Here is a 24,171-nt window from a genome sequence, read left to right on the forward strand (position 1 = left end):
CACCCAATGTCCTAAACTGCATTCACCTGTATCTAATATTTGGTGAGTAGTAAGATATTTGAAGAACCTTGGTTTTATTCTTATAAAGTTAGGCAGCAACCAGGTGCACCAAAATGATGCGACCCGCCCATTTTGTTTCTCTATATAAAATATTATATGCACTATGGACTGCTTAATAGCTAGACAAATACTTAGTTCAAAATTTTCAATTTGGGATTTTTAGCCTAGTGGATGGATTTAGATCATGGCATACATGCATTTTCTGGAAATTTGTGCTTTTCTTGACTCCAAAAGCTACTATTACAATCAGTTTGGCTTGATTATATGTGGAATTCATTTTGATAAATGTGTAGATTCCGATGTGGGTAATTGCCTCTTGGTTGTGCATGTGCCCTTCCTTCTAGGTTAAGTAGAGTGCAAACTTCATTGGGCTTATTGTATGTGTTTGTGCATATGCCTCCTTCATCCATTTCCAGTCTTGAATAATCTCATATTGAGTGTTCTCATATGGATATTAAGTCGGGCAAACATAACATACCAAATAAGTCCAAGAGAATTTGAGCGTCTAAGGAATTCATGCCAAAAATGGGAACCAACTTGAAAGGCATATCTTCAAGACCTCTTTTTATGGTAATATTGGTATTTTCATGTTAGGCATCCTAGATTAGTAGACTCATTTTTTGTATCGGGCATATAAACTTCTAGAAATTTGCAAATGGTGGTGTGAGTTTTCAAAATATATCCATATTTGTCCATGCCAAAAATCCCTCCACAAAAATCTTGGCAATGCCAAAATATACTCAAAAAATCAATACACAATAACAGGCTGAAAGTAGATATTTTCCATAAAATGAGCAATCACTTTTTTTTGCACTTGGATCCATGTATCCATTCCTGTCCAAGCAAAAAATATGTCCACAAAAATCTTGCCAATGCCAAAAAATACTCCAAAAATCAATACACAATAACAGGCTGAAAATATGAGTTAATATCCACAATAACCATATAAGTTTAATCGTGGCATAGAGACTAGAGCACTACATATAGAACCAACCCAAAAATCTTACAAGAGATATAATCCAAAAAAGACACAACAAAATACTTACAATCCTATTCTCTACTATCCTTCTTCCAAGTTCATCTTCTTGATTGTTAAGCATATTCTCTCTCTATTAGTTTGTCATTTTCTTTCTTTTTGAGCTTCATATTCACACAACAATAAAGCATCCTCCCTCTTCCGAAATTCATTCTCTCTTGTCTTGTTGGCACTCTCACGTATTACTGATTGAAGTATATATTCCCAAACGAAGAATTGACATATTGTTTCTCCCTTTGTACAATTCAAGATCCATTACTAAAACAATTTGTACATGAATTCAAAAGATGACTAGAAAAGTTGGAGGTTAATTACCGTTTGATAATTTGGACAAGTATAAAATTTCCTATTTGGATTTTTGTGGGTGCGGGAGATCTTTAATGGCGCTTTTAAACCACACCAACAACTCAGTGATTCAATTTCAACATCATTCACTATAGATGATGATGATTGACAAATGCCAAAATTTCAATGCAGTTGTAGATGCATGTTAAAATGCTAACAAGCAAAAGAAGTTAAAGTTCCTGCAAATGCAGTTAATAGTATTGCATTCTGAGAATAAAAGCATGACATGGCAAACTATCTGAAGTCCATATAATGCATTAACAAAGTTTATGTCTTTCAATTTTTTAATAAATATGCTACTTGAGTCAATTCTCAAAAAACCTTACTAAACATGCATATAATGCATTAACAAAGTTTAGTTCAAACTTTGTTTCCTGCTTTAGCAATAGAAAGATAAAGCAATATAGAAGGTTGATTGGAGCTAAGTAATAGTAATTTATGGTTTTAGAGGACATAAAGAAAAAGATAAATAGCCAACCACCAAAATTAACCAAAACAAAGCCAGACAAAAAGTTCATGGTAGGCTCTTTGACTGGAAAATGAATTTTGATCCACCTGAGATGACAACAAGAAATACATAAATAAATCAATAAATCTAAAAACGACAAGATGACATGCTTGGCCTACCTTAGATTGCAGTCAAATTCCCCGGAAAGTTTTATCTTGTCTAATAAAGAATTTAGTTGACAATCTTTACGTCCATAAGAATATGTTCAATCATTGTATACAGGCTACAGCATAGGAAACCTATTAGTGTTAGATTGCACTAAAACAATTGAGCATGTCTAACATCCACAGATGTTGTTAAATGCAATGATGTGAAGTTCCAAAAGAGTAACTAGAGTTATGAAAGCACAGTGAACAGGACATATCCCGATTCAAAGTAGTGGTTATAAACTAGTGAAAACCACAACATAACTAGAGCTGAGAAAGACTATAGAAACATTTCCTCATTATGCTCAAAACCATTACATGTCTTCATATCCATACGCTTAGACCGCTAAGAAGTGAACTATCAATAGGCTGCAAGGTCAGGTTATGTTAAACTAAGTTATTTAATGTCTCTCATTTCACGCTGACGTTCCACATTGTTTAAATAGAACCACACTTCACAGTAAAAAGAAGACTCATTGTGTAAAAATGCCTCAAATCAGACATAAAATTTCTATAAGTTTGTTATTTCATGATTTATGAGCCAACACATTATAGCATGTTTAGGTTAAATCCTCTTACAAAATATAGCATTGTGCCTTGCATGTTTGTCTTTCTGTTAAAGAAGAACTGGTGGCAATATTCAGACAAAGATTCCAGTCTTTGGCTATTGGATTTTCAATAGAGAAAATAGAAAGTTAAATCTACAGAGAAATGGTTAAGACTCAAGAGAATGTGTAATATATTATTACAGATTAGTTTTTCTTCTTATTTTTTTCCACAAAGTTTTTATTATTATTATATTTATAATAAATTGTAATATATTATTACATATAAGATATACTTTTAGTAAATTCGAGTGAGTATGAGCTAACAGTGACAGCATACAGTCATGAGATATCTACAAGGATTTTAGTGTAATAACTCATCCATGATGAGCAAGCGATTGAAGTGAATACGAGTTACTAAAGGTCAACATGAGAAAGCTTTGTATAAAGAAGCTTAGAGTTTGCAAGCTTCAAATGCATGCTGGGAAACAAAACAGTATGTACATATCAAAAATGATCAAGCTACCTTAAGCCTAAAAAGATTTAAAAAGTCGGGATAACATGGCCCTCAAGTTCTCAAATCATTAAACCTAAACTAAGATAATAGAGGAATAACTATAGGCCTGTATGACTTATCAATCATGGTTAATCTCAAGTTCAATCCATCAACAAACCAGAAATTGAAAAACAAATATACGAATTATAAACAAGAGCACCATTAAAATACAGTTATACCATACAAGAAATGGGTCTAATTTCTTCAAATGCCAAGTTCCCAGTATTGTCAATTTGAAAAGGAAACATTGCATGCTCACAGACCTTCTCTCTTTGCTTGGAGATTTGAAAATTTTAACAAGCACTTGTTATGTGGTAATGGAAACCAAATGAAAACAAAAGATCCCCAAGAAGAATAGTTAGACATTCAGCATACCCACCATTGCCACCATTCAACATTCAAAGGATTATTTTTTGTGAGTAGTAATAAAGGTTTCAATAAAAAGTATGAAAGAATAATCCATATACACATGATGTATACAATGATACCATCCCCCATCAAACTTTAAAGGAAAGAAAATGCAATCCCCCCATAGAAAAACAGGAGACATAACATAATGATTGGATAAAATTATATGTAAGAGCATGTGATAGGTACTACTCTATCTTGACTCTATAGAAAAATATTTATTACTGAGCACACTGTATGTGATAGGTAGTGATGAAGGGCTAACAAAATAAAGACAGTATAATTATTCCAATGTTCCAGTAGCATTCCCTTGAAACTTCCATGGGTGTATCTATAAAGTAATAAAGCATAATGTTGTATTCCCATGTCCAGACGAGGTATTACTTCTGACAAGCACATGCAGGAGAACAAAATTCAAATCAGGACCCAATTGCAAGACCAAAGCACAGAATATCACTAAGGTATAAACTTTTTGATCTATAACAGGTATCAACCTCATTATTTGGTAAACCAAAAGCTACTTTAATGTAATGGGTGTATCTATAAAGTAATAAAGCATAATGTTGTATACCCACGTTCGTATGAAATATTACTTTTGACAAGCACATGTAGGAGAACAAACTTTAAATCAGGACCCAATTGCAAGACCAAAGCATAGAATATCACTAAGGCAGAAACTTTTTGATCTATAACAGGTATCAACCTCATTATTTGCGTAAACCAAAAGCTACTTTAATGTAATGGGTGTATCTATAAAGTAATAAAGCATAATGTTGTATATCCATGTCCGTATGAAATATTACTTCTAACAAGCACATGTAGGAGAACAAACTTCAAATCAGGACCCAATTGCAAGACTAAAGCACAGAATATCACTAAGGCAAAAACTTTTTGATCTATAATAGACATCAACTTCATTATTTGGGTAAACCAAAAGCTACTTTAATGTAATAAATGGGATATCAACAACATATTTATCAAGGTAGTAAAATACTATACAATAATAATGAATAATCTATCTATGATAGCTAAAATAACCTTTTTAATGAGAGTGGTTCAGCTACATTCATTTCACATTTCGGATTTCTTTATATCGCCTGGACTAAGGGGATAGATCTAGAACTTAAACTACTACAAGATATGAACCCAAAATAACTACATAGGGGACGACCTCAATAAACCAAGCTGGGATTGATAAGCAACTAAAATCTTCTTACCAAACACAGAATTTCCAAAACAATTTCAACAACAATTTTAGTTTTCAATATATTGTACTAAAACAATAACCCAAATAAATATCAGAACATTTGTAAAAAATAAGGTGAATAAACGACCCAAGAAAAAAAAATTGCTAAGTAGAAATGAAAAATTAAAGAATATTGTTCGGTGTACACTTAAAAAAAAGGTACCTTTGAGGATGAATCTTGCAGCGGGTTGGGACTGAGAGAGAGAGAGAGAGAGAGAGAGAGAGAGAGAGAGAACAAATGTAGAAACTCCAAGATACACAGAATTAAAAAAAAAATAAAAAAAAAATAAAATAAAATAAAACAACACCCTACCTTTGAGGATGAATCGGTCCAGCGGATCGGTTAGACTTCGAGTCAACAAGTTCGAGAGGGATAAGAGCTTCAAGACTAAAGGGGCTTTCTAGGGTTCAGGACTAAAGGGGGTTTTGGCATCGGGGTGAGAAAGAATGGGGCGTTGGGACTGAAGGGGTTGATTTTTAGGGTTCGATACTGAAGGGGGTTGTTGGCATCGGGGTGAGAAAGAATGGGGCGTCAGGTTCAGAAAGAAGCTTCGAGTGACTCCATAACCATAGTTGAAGTAATGAGAGGTATAGGGGGGACAATGAAGGTACAACCTTGGGAGGTCTTCTTCGAGTGAGTTCGACAGGGTCTTCGAAGAGTGAGAGGTCTGAAGAGGAAAATTGAAGCTGGAGAATGACTCAAGCTTGGGTTTCAATTTTACACTTTATTCAATAAATCATTACGTGTAATCCAAACCGATTGGCCACTTCAGGAGTGTGGCGTGTGGAAAAGAAAACCGGAGGATAGATAGAGTTTTTGAAAACAAAATTCATTAAACCAGAGCTGACCCCCTCTACCAAATCCCCTAAGGGAATCACAGACTCCAAACACCAATCAAGTCCAAACAAAGTTTAAACTTGTACACTGGAACTGGCTTTGTTATCATATCTACTAGAATCTCAATGGTAGCAATCTTCTAAATTACTATCACACCCTTTGTAACAACCTTTCAAAGAAAATGATATCTGACATCAATGTGCTTGATTCTCTCATGATACATTTACTTTTTGGTCAAATGTATTGTGCTCAGGCTGTCACAAAACACAAAAATTCCATCTTGTTGTAGTCCCAAATCACTAATCAGACCTTCAACCAAATGGCTTCCTTCACAGCTTCTGCTACTACCATATATTATGCTGCTATAGACTACACACTGCATTGGAATATGGAACACTAGCCATAAAACCTTTCCTCCTCGTTTGTCTGAGAAGATAGAGATGTTGAAAGTTTAAAATGTGTAGTAAGTGGTGTACTTGTTGGTTTAGACTTGGATAGTCAAAATCTCTTAAGATCTTTTTCAATGTAGTTTTCCTGAGACAAGTACAACTTTCTAACTTTCCTATCTCTATGGATCTTCATCCCAAAAATCTTTTTTCCAACACATAAATCTTTCATTTCAAACTCATTATTGAGTGGGTTTTCAACAAGCTAACATCAAATATGCCTTTTTGGTAGCAATAAGCGTATCATCAATATAAGATAATAAATAAATGAAAGACCCATCAAACAATTGCCTGTACTAAACACAAGTGTCATAGCTACTTCTCAAATAACCATGATTAATCACAAAAGAATCAAAGCACTTATACCATTGCCTTGGAGACTACTTCAAACCATATAATGATTTCTTCAATCTGCACACATGATCTTCTTTACCTTCAACAATGAACCCCTCTGGCTTATGCATATAAATGGTCTCCCTTAAACCCACCATGCAAGAACACTATTTTAACATCAAGTTGTTGTAGCTCTAGATCATACAATGCTACCATGCAAGCAACACTCGAATTGAACAATGCTTCAGAATCGGAAAAAAATTCATTGAAGTCCACACATTCTCTCTGACTGTAGACCTTTGCAACTAAGTGTGCCTTGTACCTTGCATCTGCAACACCCTAGATTCCTTCTTTTCTCTTGGAAGATCCATTTGTAACCAACAGTCTTCGTCTTCTTCAGCAACTTAACCAAATCCCAGGTTTGGTTATTGTGAAAAGACTCAATCTCTTTAGTCATTACTTCATTACTGCATACCACTATGTAAACTCCTTACTCTTGACAGCTTCTAAAAAACTGACTCTTGACCATCAATGTCCTTTGCCGTAGTAAGTGCATATATCACTATGTCTGCATGAGCATATCTCTGAAGTAGCCAAATCTGCCTCTTCTGTCTACCAATAGCTATACTGTAGTCTTGCTCACACTGTGTGCCACTATTAGAATCAGAATTGTGCTCATAAGCAATAGCATGATCTTGAGTGCTACTCTACACCCATTGTGAAGCTTCAACCTGCAACTCCACCTTCTGACCATTACCCCACTTTTCACCTATAGATACAATAAACTCTTTTCTCAAATTAAGCATGGATTGTTTATCAAATATAACATCCATTCTAATAACAAACTTGGGTGATTTAAGATCAATACACCATAACTTGAATCCTTTTACCCCACTAGCATATCCAATGAATATGTAGTTCGTTGCCCTTGGCTCAAGTTTCCTTCATTAACATGAAAATATGCAGGATAGCAAAAAATTTTCAAATTTGAATAATTAGCAAAAGTACTAGACCATACCTCATTTGGAGTTTTCAATTCAATAGATGTGACTAGAGAGCGGTTAACCAAATAGCCAGTTGTGTTAACTACTTCAGCCTAGAAATCTTTAGACAAGTCGGCATTCGAAAGCATACTACGGGCTCTCTCCAACATAGTCTTATTCATTCGTTTTGCTACTCCATTTTGTTGTGGAGTGTGTCTAACTATGTGGTGCCTGACAATACCTTTATCTTTGCAAAATTCATTAAACTCGCCTCCACAAAATCCCATACCATTGTTAGTTTGAAGTCGCTTTACCTTTTTACCTATCTGATTTTCAATTAAATCCTTCCGCTATTTAAAGTTAGCAAATACATTGCTCTTTTGTTTTAGAAAATAAACCAAAGTTTTCTTGAGTAATCATCAATAAATATGAGTAAATATCGAGCTCCATCTTTCAATGGAATAGAAGATGGACCCCAAAGATTGGAATGAATATAGTCCACAGTATTTTTAGTTTTGTGAACCCTTGTAGTAAACTAAACCCTACATTGTTTTTCCAAAACAAAATGTTCACAACGGTCAAGTTTTCCTATCTTCTGATCACATAACAGACCCTGCTTACTAAGGATAAACATCCATTTTGCACTCATATGACTCAAACACATGTAACCATGGAGACCTTATTGACTCTAATAGCCTCACCTTTACCTGTGTACCAAAAGGCCAAAGAATCTAGAGTGTCCAAAGAAATAAGATTCTTCTTCAAATTTGGGATATGTCAGACATTAGACTAAGTCTTGACAATCCCATCAAATATCATAATCCTAATTAAACCAATCCTAGCAATTTTACATACCATATCATTCCCCATCATAACAGAACCACTGTTGTGTTAACTAGCTCATAGAAAGTGAACTAGTCTCTCTTGGGACACATGAAAGGTACAACTTGAGTCCAAAACCCATTTGTGACCAAAGCAACTATTACAGCTGCTAATTGCTAAGACAATATTTGATCTGTTAGACTTATCATCAGCAATGGTAACGGTTTTAGAGGAACTAGTAACCTCCTCACTATTTTTCCGTTTAAGACACTATTTCTTATAATGATAAAATTTGTGATAGTAATGATGCTTAACATTTTTCTTATTAAACTTTGACTGTGAACTGCCTTGGATTTACCCATGTTCTTCTTTGAACCTTTCTAATTGGATCTACCCTTACTAGAGTAACCCTTAACAAATAAGCCATTGGCTTGATTATCTGTGCCCTTCAAATTCAATTTAGTTCTCAATTCCATAGAATTTAAAGCAAATTTCACATCTATCAAGGAAATAGTATCTTTACTATACAACATTGAATTCATAAAATTATCAAGCGATATAGGCAACGAACACAAAATAATTAAGGCTTGATCTTCTTCTTCAAGCTCAAAGTCAATATTCTTCATATCCATAATAATCTTATTAAATTCATCTAAATGTTCAGAGATAGGAGTACATTCTTTCATTTTGAGCATATATAACCATTGCTTCATATACAGGCTCTCAATTTTATTCCAAAAACTAGCAGCAGTCTCCTCATCAATAACCTCTCTCAAAACTCCATTAGATAGTGACAGTAGAATAGTACTATGTGTTTTCTCTTCTTCTTGTCTTGATGGTGCAAGAGATTCATCAGACACATTCTCATCCAATACCTTTGAAAAGTCTTCTTGTCATAGAAAAGCCTTCATCTTGATTCGTCATAAACCAAAACCATTCTAACTGTCGAATTTCTCTGCTTCAAAATTTATCATAGCCATCCCTCAAGATCTCCCACAGAGCCTGGCCCTCTGATACCAATTTATTGGGATTAATTTATTATTAGTGGCTAATTTAAAGTGAAATAGTGGAAACAAAACAAAATAAAAATCAACAATCACATACAGAACACCAAGATTTAAGTGGTTCACCTCAGTGTGAGCTTACGTCCACTGGTGGGGTCGGTCTCGATGAATTCACTATCAGCAAAGGTGGAGTACAAGAGATCAATCACAAAAATATTCAATCTCAAAGCCTCAATACACCTAATGAACTCTCAAGAATCTCACAAAAGGGTCTTATTTTCTCTCTCTGTTTTCTAGCTGCTCAAAGTCTCAATAGAATGAAAAATAACATGTATTTATACTATACGGTGCAAAAAACTATAATTATGAATATTCACTCTAGCGACATGTCGAGCAAACAATCTGCCTAGCATTTGCTCGAGCTGACTGTTGAGCAAGTGTCGAGCAAACAATGTACGTGGGGTTCGCTCGAGTGGACTGTCGAGCAAATGTAGAGCAAACAATCTGTCTAGGGTTCACTTGAGCAACCTATCAAGCAAAATCTTGAGCTAAAGTTCGCTTGAGCTACAATCAAGCCAAGTCTCTGAAATGGCGTTTTCAACGGGAATCAAGCCACACTTAACATTCTTCATAGCGAGAAAAAGGTATCGGTAAAGCTCCTTGTTCCCTTCGAAGGAGCTTGCATTGAATCTCAGAAAGTTAGCGCTCCTATTGCCCAGTGAGATGGGGTATGGGACCCGAGAGGCAATTTTCGAAAACATCGAAGGTGGAGAGGTGCAAGAAGGCTCAATTTCCGGGGAATGGGGCTAGAGACCAAGTTGTCATGGAGGTCAATGACGTTGGGGTAAGCGCACAATGTGAGCTAAAGGGGGATCTAGCTGGTGAGACAATTGGAGGAGAGGTTGAGGATGACCTTAGTATTCGATGGCCTAAGAAATCTTAAAACACTGCCTGGTTATTCGTTGTTTGCTTGCCAGAGCTAAAGGAGAAGGAGAAGCTAACTAAAGTAGGAGAAAGGGAGCTAGGCATGCGGGTGAGAAGGAAAATGAGCCCTTTGAAAAATAAGGGTAGAATTGAAAATTCAATCGTTGACAATTCCCTATTTTTGTTTTCAAATTCAACTCTTATCATGATCAAATTTCTGTATTAATAATAGATTCTATTCAGCAGTCTTACACCACATACCTACTGAGTGAAAAAAAAAAACAAAATAGAAGAGTTATTATACTCAGCAGGTGTGTGGTGAAGGACTACTAAGTAAAGTAACTCCTAATAATATGTAGGGTTGGGAAGAACGTCGACTAGATTTCAATTGAGGTATTAGGAACATATAATTTTGGAACTATCAATATGTGAAAATGAAATGAAGGTACTATTTCTAAACTTGTTTTTGAGAAGACAGTTCACTAATTTAATTGTCTACTTGTGGGCATTGTGAAAGGGGTCTTAGAATTCATGGTATCTCACTCACTGTCATGAAGTCACATCTATAATTTATGTGTTGAGATTAGTTTTAGGAGTCCATCAGTTCATCATCCCATGACAAGATATTTAATGATTGAAAAACCATTAAAAATTTGTTGGGAGTGCTCTGATTGTCTGGTATAACCACCAAACACTAGGAAAATGATTTAGGTTTTTTATTTCAAAATTTCTAGTTGATGAGATCCAAACGCTAATTGTTTGACTTTCTTTTACATACAAGGAGGAGCCATGTTGCGTTAAAGCCTGAGATTTGAGGGAATGTAAATAGATGATTTCGACTTAATGATATTATATTGGGAGACTACTTTCTTTTGCCTATATAATATTGTTTCTCGGAGCTCTTTCCATCAGCATTTTACCAAATAGGAATGATGTTCCTTGCTTTATGATGATAATTAAAACATATTTGCTCCTTGGCACTTTCTGTTTTAGAATTTGATGCAAGTCCATAAGAAGTTATTCCATTTCTTCATCTGGTTGGGATAAAGAACAAAATTCTTGATCACATTGTCAACTACTACAAGAGATAACATTCAAAACAAATTCTCTTGGTGACCGCGACTTGATGGGCTTCACTTTGACACCCTTGAATTGCAAGAAACAAAATAGCTTGAGAGGTGTTGGAAGAAACAAAAATTAGAAAAGCATTAAAAAGTATGGCGGTTGGTAAAGCTCTAGGCCCAAATAAATTTTCTATGGCTTTCTTTTAAACTTGTTGGAAAGTGATGAAAGAAGATATAATGGGAGTCTTTTATGAGTTTCATGAAAATGGTTTGTTCAAAAAGAGTCTCCATACAACATTTATTGAGACTCTTTTCAAATTCTTGAAGCATGGCACTGTAAAGACAAAAAGACCCGTCCTATAAATTTGGTGAGCGAGATCTACAAGATCCTTTCAGAAGTTTTGGTGAATCGATTAAGCATGGTGGTTGAGAAGTTAATCTCAAAGTTTCAAAATGCCTTTGTCCGAGGTAGGCATATTCTAGATTCGATGCTACTAACGAATGTTTGGATAGTCGAATTCGGCAATGTCGAGGCTCTTGTGTAAACTTGATATAGAAAAGGCTTATGATCATGTTAATTGTAGATTTTTGCTTTACGTGCTAGAGAGAAGTGGCTTTGGTTCGTAATAGTATTCTTGGATAAATAGTGTATCTCTACTATTTGCTTTTTATCTTGGTGAATGGCACACTAAAGGGCTTTTTTAAAAACTCACAAAGCTTGAGACAAGATGACTCTCTATCCTCGCTATTTTATGTTTTTGTAATTAAAACTTTTAACAAGATGATTTCAAGTGTCGTGGAGGGTGGATTCTTATTTGAATTCTTGGTCCACTTCACATATCTCACCTATTATTTGTTGATGACACCTTAATCTTTTATAGTGCCAATCATAACCAAATCCGAGCTTTGAGGGCACTCCTTTTATGCTTTGAACTTGCTTCAGGATTGAAGATGAACTTGGCTAAATTAGAAGTAGTCTCAGTAGAGAATTTTCCAAATGTGGAGAACATGGCTAATATTCTAGGATGCAAGATATCCCAACTAGCAATGAAACACTTGTCTCTTCCTTTGGGTGCCCCATTCAAATTGATATCAATTTGGGATGATGTACTATAAAAAATGGAGCTGAATTTGGCTAATTGGAAGAAGATGTATCTATCCATAGGTGATAGGGTTACTTTAATCAAACTTATCGTTTCCAACTTGCCAACCTACTTTCTATCACTCTTTCTATTTCTCCCCAAGGTGATTCATATGATGGAGAAGCTTCAATAGGATCTCTTGTGGGGATGGATGAATGATGAGTTTAAATCTCACTTGGTAAAATGGGTCACAACATGCTCCTCTATGCCAAAAAGGGGATTGGGTATTTAAAATTTACAATTTTTTAATAAAGCTTTTGCTTGGCAAATGGCTATGGAGATACCACAACAGACGAGGAGCATTATGAAGACATATTATAGAATCAAAGTATGGTAAACCAATGGGAGAATAGTGTTCGAATAAGATAAGTGGGCCATATGGGGTAGGACCATGGAAACATAAAAAGAGGATGGGACACATTCACAAAATATTCGTTTTGAGGTAGGTGATGGGTCTAAAATCAAATTTTGGCATGATGTATGTTGTGGCGATAAGACACTAAAAGAAGCTTATTCAGAATTCTATGGTTGTGTTTGGTTGTTGAATCAAACTTTAGACTACATTTAGATGCTGAAATGAGTTGAATTGAATTATAAATAGTAATATTTTGTAGGTCCTATTGAGATGTGTTTAACTTTTTTAGGTTGAGATAAGTTTAACTTTTTATGTTGAAATATATGAAACAGGTTAAGATGAGTTTAACTTTTTTACAAGAAGTTGAAAAAATAGTAAGTCCCTTCAATAACTAGTTTGAAATTAGTTGAGTTAGATTTAACAACCAAACACAGCTGATCCTATCTCATGGTACTGCCCTAATGGAATGTTACATTCTTAATAGACGTACAAGATTAGGAAGTTAACACTTTTGCGGAGTTCTATGACCTAATGTACTATGTCCGTATAATGAGGGGAGTTGAACAAGATCTTTTGGTGCCTTTTTCCCTTCTAAAAAAGGCACCAAAAGACATAATCACTCATAATACAAATCTAATCCTATGGAAGAGTATTTGGAAGACAAGTACCGCCAATGCAATTTTTTTTTGTATGGACAACTTCATTAGGGAAGATCCTCACAATAGACAACCTATAAAAACATCACATCATAGTCATGGATTGATATTGTACATGCAAAGAGAGTGAAGAGTCCATAGATCTCCTATTACTTCATTGCGAAATTGTTGCGACCTCGAGGAATGACTTCTTTGCTCAGATGGATTAACTTGGGTGATGCCAAAAAGCGTAATCGATCTCTTAGCTTCTTGGCAAGGCATATGGGGCAATCCTTTGATTGGAACAATGTGAAAGATGGTCCTGATATGTCTATGATATTGTATTTAGAGGGATGCAAGAAATTTTGAAAGTTGAGAGCGGTATTGGATGAACATGGAAGCTTATTTTTCACCACTTTACTTCATTGGTAGACTGCAGTTAATTTTAATGCCACGTCTTTTCATGACTTGTGCTAAACTTACACGCATGGACATCTCTTTTATATGACCCGTATTCTTGGGCTTTTGTCTATTTCTTGATCAATAAAATTTTTGTTTATCGATTAAAAAGAGGAACAAAATTCTTTACAGTACTAGATAATGGGATGTTCAAGTAAACAGAATCAAGTTACATGCAATTCAATCCTTGCTCTCAAATGACACATCAGTTCGGTAGAAGATTGGGAAATTAAATCCTACAACGAGTTAAAAATGAATCAATATTGAAAGCGCATGTGACAACAGGTTCTAGCATACTTATTTCTGGTTGTAATTCACACCTACTACCCCTTTCATAATAGATTTTATGTGCGGTGTTATACAACCGTGCAGTCAACAGAATACTAAAAGGAAGCTTGATCACCAAAAAGCTTAATTACATATCAAAGCTCTCCGCTGCTCTTACCTAATCAGCTAATAAAAAGCAGATGACAGGGTATGTTTTTGGTCTATCAAAGCTTGGGAAACTGAAGATAAATCTCGTAGCAAGAGCCTTACTGCTGGAAAATCCTGTCAGTTGCTTCCAAATTGACTTTTAAAAGGATTCTAGCAACGACAATCACACCTTTTTTATTATCTGAACAACATCCTCATCCTCAAGCACATGTTCCTGCCGTGTAAGAAGAATGAAACACGTGTTCAATCAAGCACACACACAAAAAAAAAAAATCACATTTAAAAAATGATGAGTACAAGGTATTGAAGTAGTGAATAAACCTTGCCGACCCTTTGTGGCTTGTGTTTCGCGCTTGAACCCCAGACCAAAGCACTGTACATCAGCCAGAATAAGCAATCATTGAAAATTATAAACGTGGAAGAAAAAACCTTAAACCAAATCTCTGATAGGCACATTTCCTGTGATCAAGTGTTTTTTAAAAGCAAACTAATTACAGAAACGGCTACCTGCCAAGTAGCTTAGGTCATCATTGCCAATTCTCACAGGATGTCAAGCATGAGATGATTTGTTTCCATTGGGGGACAAATGCACTAAGTTTTTTCACAAGATGGCTAATTCACATAGGCGCAATAATGCCATTGAAGTTCTCCAATCCAGTCGTAATATGTTTCAAACCCCCAATGAGATTCAAGATCATATAGTGAAGTATTATGAAGACCTACTCGCTGAAACTGCTGAATGGCATCCTAAACTTGATGGTCTCAAAAACTGGATTCTAATGCAGCAAGTTGGTTGGAGAGGCCGTTTGACGAAGCAGAGGTGCATCAGGTGGTGAGAGGTATGTGCAAAGACAAAGCCCCTATAGCCCGGATGGTTTTTCTATACTTTTTTTCAAGAGTGTTGGGATATAGTGAACGGAGAAGTGAACGGAGAAGTGATGCAGATTTTTTATAATTTTGATTCTGAATTTAAGTTTGAGAAGTCCCTAAATGCTACTTTTATTGCCCTCATTCCGAAAACAGCTGGTGCCAATTAGTTGAAAGATTTCCGTCCTATTAGCTTAGTAGACGGGATCTATAAAATTATTTCAAAGGTGTGAGCTAACCATATGAGTTTGGTGATGGATAAAATCATTTCTATACCTCAAAATGCTTTCATTCAGGGTTGGCAAATACTGAATTCAGTTGTGATTGCGAATGAGTGTTTGGACAGCCGGATGAGAGAAGGTATTATGGAGGTTCTTTATTAGGCTGGATATGGAAAAGGCATACAACCATGTATGCTGGGATTTTCTTTTCTATATGCTTAGAAGATGTGGCCTTGGGGATAAGTGGTGTAGATGGGTTAAACATTGTGTTTCAACCGCCCGGTTTTCTGTTTTAGTTAATGGTATCTTCTGTGGATTTTTTCAGACTTCAAGGGGTTTGAGGCAAAGGGATCCGTTATCCCCTTTTATTTTTGTCATTGTTATGGAGGCTTTGAGTCGTATGGTGGAGGCTGCTGTTTTTGTGTTGTGTTTTGGTTTTTTGGTGGGAAATAATAGTAATGGTGTTATTTCAATTTCTCAATTACTTTTTACGGATGATACTCTTATTTTTTGTGATGCTGAAAGTAGTCAGATTCAAGCTTTAAGGGCTGTTCTGTTGTGCTTTGAAGCTGTCTCAGGCCTCAAGGTGAATTTGGGAAAGTTGGAATTAGTACCAATGGGAGATGTGAGGAATATTAAATTCCTTACGGGTTTGTTGGGATGCAAAGTTGCTTCTCTTCCTATGAAATATCTTGGGCTCCCCTTGGGGGCGTATTTTAAAGCAAAGTGTATTTGGGACGGTGTTGTAGAGAAGGTAGAGAAAAGATTGTCGGGTTGGAAGCGGCTATATCTATCTAAAGGGGGGAGGTTAACCCTTATCAAAAGCACTCTTTCCAATCTTCCCACATACTCTCTTTCTTTATTTCCATTACCGGTGGTAGTGGCTAACCGGACTGAAAAATTGTTCAGAGCTTTTTTGTGGGGCGGTATGGGGGAGGGAAATAAATTTCATCTTGTGAATTGGCAAAGGGTGATTTGCCCGGTTGTGAATGGTGGTTTGGGAGTTCAAGATTTGACTATTTTTATTAAGACATTATTAGGGAAATGGTTGTAGAGGTACCAAAAGGAAGGGGATTCATTGTGGAGAGGGGTGATTGATCGGAAGTATGGATGTGAGTGGGTAAGATGGTGTTCTAAGGAGGGTAGGGTGTCTTATGGTGTATGCCTTTGGAAATATATTATAAAGGGGTGGAACATTTTTGAAAAACATCTTAAGTTTGAGGTTGGAGATGGTTAAAAAATCTGGTTTTCTCTTAATTATGTTTTTCCAGTTGTATTCAGCTTCGTTGGAAACCAGCAGGTTGCTGTTTCAGAGGTGCTGTGTCATGCTAATGGGTTAGTACATTGGAATGTTATTTTCACTAGAAATGCCCAGGATTGGGAACTTCATGAGATTGCAGGCTTTTTCAGATTTTTGTATTCAGTAAAGTTAGGAGGAAATGGGAGAGATAGTATGCTGTGAAAACACTCGGGGAGTAAAAAGCTTTCTGTTAAATCACTTTGCAAGGTGTTGACTGTCCATCAGCATGCTTCTTTCCCATGGAAGAGCATTTGGAGGGTTTTTGTGCAGTCTAAAGTTGCTTTTTTATCATAGACAGCTGCACTTGGAAAGATTTTGACGATTGATAATCTAAGGAAACGTGGTATGATTGTTATGGAGTGGTGCTTCATGTGTAAGAAGAATGGGGAATCGATTGATCATCTTCTTCTACATTGTGAGGTGGCTAGGGAGTTATGGGTTGGTATTCTACATAGTGCTGGGCTGAGGTGGGTTATGCCTAAGAGGGTGCTGAATTTTTTAGCATGCTGGAACAGGCATCACAATAGCTCTCAACTAGACGTGGCATGGAGGATGATACCTTTGTGCTTAATGTGGTGTTTGTGGGCGGAAAGGAATGACAGGTACTTTAACAACAAGGAGAGAGTAGTGGGGGATATATGGAATTTCTTTGCGTCTTCTCTCTTTCAGTGGTCTTCTGCTATTGTACAAAAGGAAGGGAATGTTCATGAGTTTTTGTTTTCTTTTCAGCTTTCTAGAATGTAATTAGGTGTCTCATTTTGTATACTTGCTGTGTACATGGGTTACGCCTAGTTTCATTCGTTTCAATAAAGTTTCTTACTTATAAAAATAAATAAATATACCAAGAAAATCCAAATTTAAAAATAGAAGAAAAGCAGAAGACGGCATTTGGACAAAATCAGCTATAACATCAAATGGTTCTATAACTTGGGAAATTGAGTTTTCAAGTTCCTGAAGCAGAATAGATGACTACAAAAAGGAACGGAATTTTAGAAAAGAAGCCACAAAAATAGGAAATATTGGGTGTAACTTTGCAGAAGGTGAGCTAGCCACCTATCACTTGTTTCAATAGAAATAGTGAAATGGAAGCCTTAATTGATAAAGCTAAATAAAATTATTAGGAAAACAAAAGGCTTCAAAGTATCTAATTAATCAAGGGTGTGGACAAGTGCCTAAAATTTCTTTCCTGTGCTGTTGGAAAAGATCCATTGAAAGAAGGAACTCATGCTTATCCCAGTCGTGAACTTCCTTAACCTTTACAAAACTAAGAAAGTAAACGACAGCAAGGGGAGCATTCTATTCTCCACATCTGTAAGTTAAAACCTTTGATAGCATAAAAAGTTTAGAGATTACTACTTGAATTGTTTAAGCATGTTCTTCACATTTTATTCTCCACATTTTGCAAGTTAAAACCGTTGGCAGAACGAACGTTTGGAGAGAAAAACTTACTATTTGAATTGTTTAAGCATATCCTTGTGGATTCGGTTGCAGAAGTCCTCAACTGTCCTCCTCCTTGATGACAGGATTACAGGATCTTCGTAGTCAGGATTCATCCCTTTAGGCTTTGTGTATATGCGAGTCAAATTAAGATACTCCCATATCTTCTCCAACAGACCATCCAGATTCCATTCCAGATGAGCACTGCAGACAATTATGAAAAATCAACCAAAAGAAATGTGTGGAAGAATGCCAAATTATTGAGGAAGAGACTGTGTGGAAGCAAACGTTGTATCTACATTTTTTTTTTTTTTTTGGATAAGTTAAAAGTTGTATCTACATATCAAAAGGACATCTCCATAATTTTTTTTTTAATGAGTAAAAGTAAAATTTTATTAATAGAAAAAAGCATAGCCCAAATACACAGGAAGTATACACAGAATTCACCTAATTACCACTTGCACAAATGATGGATACAAGCAAATTATGAAAGCTGTCCCCATTACAAATAATGACCGACATTTCCAATTTATTGCAACAATTGTCTTATGTACTACTCGTGATGGAATTATTAAAAAGATTTCCAATTTATTGCAACAATTATCTTATGTACTACTCGTAATGGCATTATAAAAAAGAAGGGAGGTCCAAAATACGGACAGTTTCAGTACAGGGAAAAAAACATACCTGACGGGGCAGTAGTGAGGAAGTTTATCCAAAATCTCCAGCTCCTCCAGGGTAATTTGATCAATCTTGTTCACGGCATAGATGCAAGGCATATATATCCTACTGCCCTCAATGACATCTATGAGGTCATCTGCAGTTGCATCATAACGAAGAGTAATATCGGCATTGTGAATTCTGTATTCACTACATATTGCTTTGACAGTTTCAAGGTCTAGAAGTGTGCTGGTAACCGTTGAGGTAAAATTAATTCCACCCTTATCTTTCTTCCTGAAAGTCAGATTAGGTGGTTCCTTGTTCAACCTGTACCCAGAAAATAAAAATAAAAAATTCAAATAGTTAATAAAGAAAAATTTGAAAAAGAAGAAGAAAAAAGGAGAGAGAGAGAGAGAGAGGAGCAAAGCAAAATTGAAGCAAATTTGAAAGTGGTTGAGATCAAGATTTGCACATGTCCACAGATTATTGGAACATGAATCTGAAAACCTCCAACCACCCACCAAAATTGGTCTATCTACATGCTAATTCAATATATTGCCACTAGGGATCCCTTCCACCCTAAAAAAATCAGAAGCATAATCTAATGCTACTGACTGGCTATCACCCATGGTTAATGGGAATGCTAGAGTTGGAGTTTCAGAAAAATATTGTGGATAAGCATCTGTATAGGATGTGATGAGAGAGGTCTGGTAGGGTTGCAAAATAAATGACCATAGCTGAGGAAACAGCTATGTGCTGCTGCTGTTAACAGTTCTAAAAAACTGCCTGAGGCCCAACTTTTGAGAATTTTTATAATGGAAAGAGCAAATAGAGATCTGAGGGTTGTATTATATGAATCGTATGGGTGAGAAATCAAATTTAGGCCCTGTTTGGTCGCTTTTTCAGGGGCCCTCCAGCTTTTAAAAGAAGTTACTAACATCTTTTCTGGTAATTTACCAAAGATATTTAGCCTTTCACTCATCTTATAAAGCGGCTTGTGCTCTTCAGGTGGCTTTTGGGAAGAATACCAAGGGTTGCTTCGTATCCCATATTTTTTAAAGACTACGACTCGCCCAAGCCAAGCCCTAGATTGCAGCATGAAAAATGAACGACGAAAAAAATAGGATACTTTAACCATATATGAAAACTCATTTCCAAAAGAAGACCCATATTAGTATACATGATGCATAAGTACACGTAAAAAGAAAGAACTTTGACTATGCATTTATTACCTTATGCCAAATCCCTCAAGCTCTTTCTCTATCAGGCGTTTGTGAGTTATTGGCTTTATTGCATCAAGAACAATTAAAATGCAATTGCATGTCCTAGCAGTGCTGATAACCTGCATTTGCAATAACAGTTAAATAGAAAATCTAAATAGACAGGCATATCAAGAATACACTTGCAGAATAGGCATCTGTACCATGTAAACTTTGTGTGCCAAACAGATTTGTCCATCAGATTTTATTTTCCCTAAATAGATTGTCCACCGGACTTAAACCTCAACTAATATGATTTTTTCAATAACACAACCATTTCACACCCTAGATGCCCCCATGGTCTTACAGAGATAGGGTAAAAAAAACTACTATGATTAAGCACGCAATATGTGAAAGATATGTTCGCTGTCTCTAAAATTCTAATTGAAATTGATCTTGACAAAATCGTCATAAATGACTCATGAACCACCAAGATCAAAATTTCTGATAGTGTGCTGAATATAGCCAACATACAGTATCCTTCTAGAAACAACATATGTAACCTTTCATAACCATTTTGGGACATTCTGAATCCATTCCACTATGTAGGTCTGGTTGTATGGCTCCATACTATATGTACTTGAAAGGAACCAGCAATCAAAGCGTAAGAAGAAAAAATGAGTCATGTTTACTGAGAGAAGTCCCCTTAAATGTATGGTGCTGGAGGTTGGTGCGTGTATCTGTCAGATCCATGTAAGCCCCAAGTCTTAGAGCACTGGCATTGGACTAGCCATATGCCAGTGAAGCCAAAAATATGGCTCACTTTTTATTAAATCAGCTGCATTGGACTAGCTAAAGCCCTTCAAGTGAGACTATGAGCTACAGTAAATGAAAAGCAAAAGTCATACTTGGCAAGTCACTGTTCACCAACCAAAAGCATATTCTATTGAAAAATAATCTCCAATGGCTGGGCCAATTTTCCCACGCTTTCTACTCCTGCAGTCTCCTTTCTCTCCCTTCCTCTCGAGCCCAACACTCCCTTTCTCTCAGTTTCTCTCCATTTCTCTCGAGCCTGAAAGTCCCTCTCTCTCTTTCTCTCATAGAGCTTCGCTCGGCACTTCCTTTCTCTCCCTTTTTCTGTCCCCTTTTCCATTTCGTTGTCCATTGTGCAATATGATCTATCTCGGCCTGGGTGAAGAACCAAACAGCAACTAGGACAATCGATCTACACCGACAATCGGCAGCTAGAACCAAACGGCCTGTGCTACGGCACCTTGTGAGGATCTTTGAATTTTGCACTAGACTACCTCTCCTAGAGCCTCTATTTCGGTTTTGATATATCCAAGGGTAACAATTTCTAGAATTTCTCTTTGATCTTACTTCATTTTTTGCTGATCTTTGCTCTTGTTGGTTGTGATTTTGCTGATTTTAATGGTTGTCCAGTGATTGTGCCGTAGATGTCAGGGAACCTCTCCAAGGCAGGGCCCTTTGGACCCACCCTTGCAGAGTAAACCCCGGTCCCATGCACCACACCCTCGAAAGTTTCCCTACACGGAACTAGTTAAAACGCTTGCTTTTCACCAGTGATTGTGCCGTACGTTTATTGGATGGATTTTTTATTTTAGGTTTTGTTAAAGTGTTCTTGCTTTGGGTTTTGCTGCTTTACCGATCTGTTGTTCATAACATTGTGGCAGCTGGTCTGTGCTGGGACAGTGGTTCTAACAATCACCATGCTCAAATTTTAACCTGTTTTCTAAAAGGGTATTGATTGCTGTGTTTTTTAGCATGCACAATTGTTGTAGTCTGGTAAGTAATTGTTAAATTCGTTGTAGTCTGGTACTTAGTTTCTGGTCTGTGTAGGCTTGGTTCAATTTCTTTCTGTGTAGGCTTCAATCTTGTCATACAAAAATTAGACATGAATTAGCATGTGGATATTTGTGTAAACAAGATAACTTGACAACTCCAGTATAAACAATAAACATTCTAAGTTCTTCTTGGATGCTCCAGTGTAAATAAGATAATTAGTTCGATGTGTAAGAGCAGATATAGTCATTGCACAAGCAAAGTTATCACTAAAATTCCTCACAACAGAAATTAATGTGGTTTGCATGTGAAAAACAGAAATTGTAATATTATTCCCCCACCCCCACCATGTTCATGTCTTTACAGCATGCATGCAGGAGTAGCACTAGATCAACTTTGGCAGCTGGGGTTGTTAATTTTTGGAATTGTGGAAATGGATGTTACTCTTTTGTGGGCAGGTCTGGTGGGTTGGATTTAATTTCCAAGATGTTTGTATTTGGATTGTGGGCTGGTTTGTGTATGGTTTGGATTTAATTTCCAAACTTGAACTTGTGTATGATCAAGTTGTGCATGTACCAGACTTCTGCTTTTTGGCATTCTAATGTTGAAAGGCATCTCTGGTTCAATTTTTGGCCCTTTTCTTTTACAGTAACAGATTAACTCCAAATGTGCATGGCTTGGAACGTTCAGATTTTTTCAAAAAACTGCAGACCACACAATAATTAGTTCAGAAAATCTGTTGGACAGGATTGGACAGTTTTGTGAATGTATTGGACAGGATTGTTAGAAGACAATGAAAGTTTTTCAATAGCTTATAAATAAGATAAATCAATGTCCATTTTAACAATAAAAAGGGAAATCTTAAATAATAGAAGTAGTACAAATAACCGTGTTTGTTGGATAATTAGGTTGAGAAAAAAAAAAGTTGGGAAACAATAATTTAAGTAAAAATTAAATTACTAATTAACATATGGTTAGTGTAGTTGCAAAATATGAAAAAAAAAATTAATAATAAAATATTATTATTAAAAAATAATATTATATTATTATTTTGGCTAATATATGGATAATCCAATGTGAGATTATATCTCAAATGGCAAAGGCTTTAGGCAAATTTTGGCTTTGGCTTTGGCTAGACCATTGCCAATGCTCGGATCCAACCACATAATAATACATCTAAGACGCTTAACATTTCCCACTACTGTTCTTTGAGGACCTGGTGTTAAAGCACTACTTATTTTAAATAAACATGAAATTAGAATGAGGTCACAACGAATAATGAAAACATCCTGAGACAAATATCTCACAAGTATAAGTTAATTCATGAAGAATTACTCTGACACCATGAAACTACAAGGGGTTTTACACTTTGCACCCAAAGTACCAAAACTAGGGCTGTACAAAAACTGGCTAAACCAATTGTAACCGCCTCAGACTGGCCGCCGAAGCACGGAAGTGGCCAAAATCAGTGTAGAACTGGTCGGCCAGCGGTGGAATTATGTCAAAACCACCATCGGCCGATTTGAGGCCGGACCGCTAAACTGACCGATCATATAATTATATATTTTTTTAACTATACACATATAAAACTTGTATACTTCTAATAATAAGACTATACAGATCCAACTTTCTCTCCATACATTCTGAGAGAAATTTTCTTAGCGTAAACACCAACACAGCAACTCCCATGAGGAGTTAAGGTGGTTTTTAGGTGCTGTTGTAATGGGTTTGTTGAGAGAACTTGTGATAGAGTCAAAATTATTTATTCTTACTAAGGTAGGCAAACATCTTCGTATTATTGAGCGAAAATGGAAGAATGAACAAGAGCTTTGGTTAGAAGAAAACTCTGTTCAGTGGCTGAGTAAGACCTTGGAAGTATGCTTAAGTGGTGAGCAAAAGGAAGTCTATAGCACCATCAGGGAAGGGCATCGACGTTTGCTTGCTCAGAGATGTCTCAATGGTAGGGGAAGATTCATTGTGGTGTCTGTGTACAGGGAGGATGGAAAGAAAAGTTCCATTTTCATTCCGGAAGAGGAAGGGGGAAGTGGATGGAAGAGAATGAGAGATGTGCTGGAGGAAGCTGTGATGGAAGGACAAGGAAGGGCTGCCGGCATGCATGGAGGTGCTCAGCCATGGAAGACAACTATGAGGTCGTATAAGGAGGCATTGGTCCATGATGGTATGGGAGGTGGCGTGGTAAACTCTGACAGGAGATGGCCTCGAGGCACTCATGGTGTACATTATTCAAAAGGAAACAGTGTAGGTGACAGAGACGTGGGAAGGAAAATTGAGGAGCTGCAGAGACAGGTATGGCAACTGCAGTGGGAGGTGACTGAAATGAGAAAGGTGGTCGGGCAATATAAGGCAGGGGATATAAGTGAGAGGGGATGGAAG

The 24,171-nt window shown here is 36.4% G+C and overlaps 1 protein-coding gene across 2 annotated transcripts in view; it reads right to left on the reverse strand.

The window, feature by feature from the left end:
- The window catches only part of LOC122307191 (developmentally-regulated G-protein 3), a 54,344-nt gene that overhangs the window by 13,932 nt on the left and 16,241 nt on the right, over positions 1–24,171 (reverse strand). Inside the window, exons 6-10 of one of the 2 annotated variants that reach the window (XM_043119882.1) lie at positions 20,008–20,117; positions 18,803–19,102; positions 18,128–18,319; positions 14,612–14,663; positions 14,085–14,504 (exon numbers count right to left, since the gene is read on the reverse strand). In XM_043119882.1, the coding sequence (XP_042975816.1) occupies positions 14,454–14,504; positions 14,612–14,663; positions 18,128–18,319; positions 18,803–19,102; positions 20,008–20,117 (705 nt within the window). In that variant the 3' untranslated portion in view covers positions 14,085–14,453. Of the gene's footprint in view, positions 1–14,084; positions 14,505–14,611; positions 14,664–18,127; positions 18,320–18,802; positions 19,103–20,007; positions 20,118–24,171 lie in introns of those variants that run through there. The other variant, XM_043119881.1, reaches the window with a different exon arrangement.

Source organism: Carya illinoinensis, chromosome 4 (assembly GCF_018687715.1).
Source record: "Carya illinoinensis cultivar Pawnee chromosome 4, C.illinoinensisPawnee_v1, whole genome shotgun sequence".
In the NCBI taxonomy this organism is placed as follows: domain Eukaryota; kingdom Viridiplantae; phylum Streptophyta; class Magnoliopsida; order Fagales; family Juglandaceae; genus Carya; species Carya illinoinensis.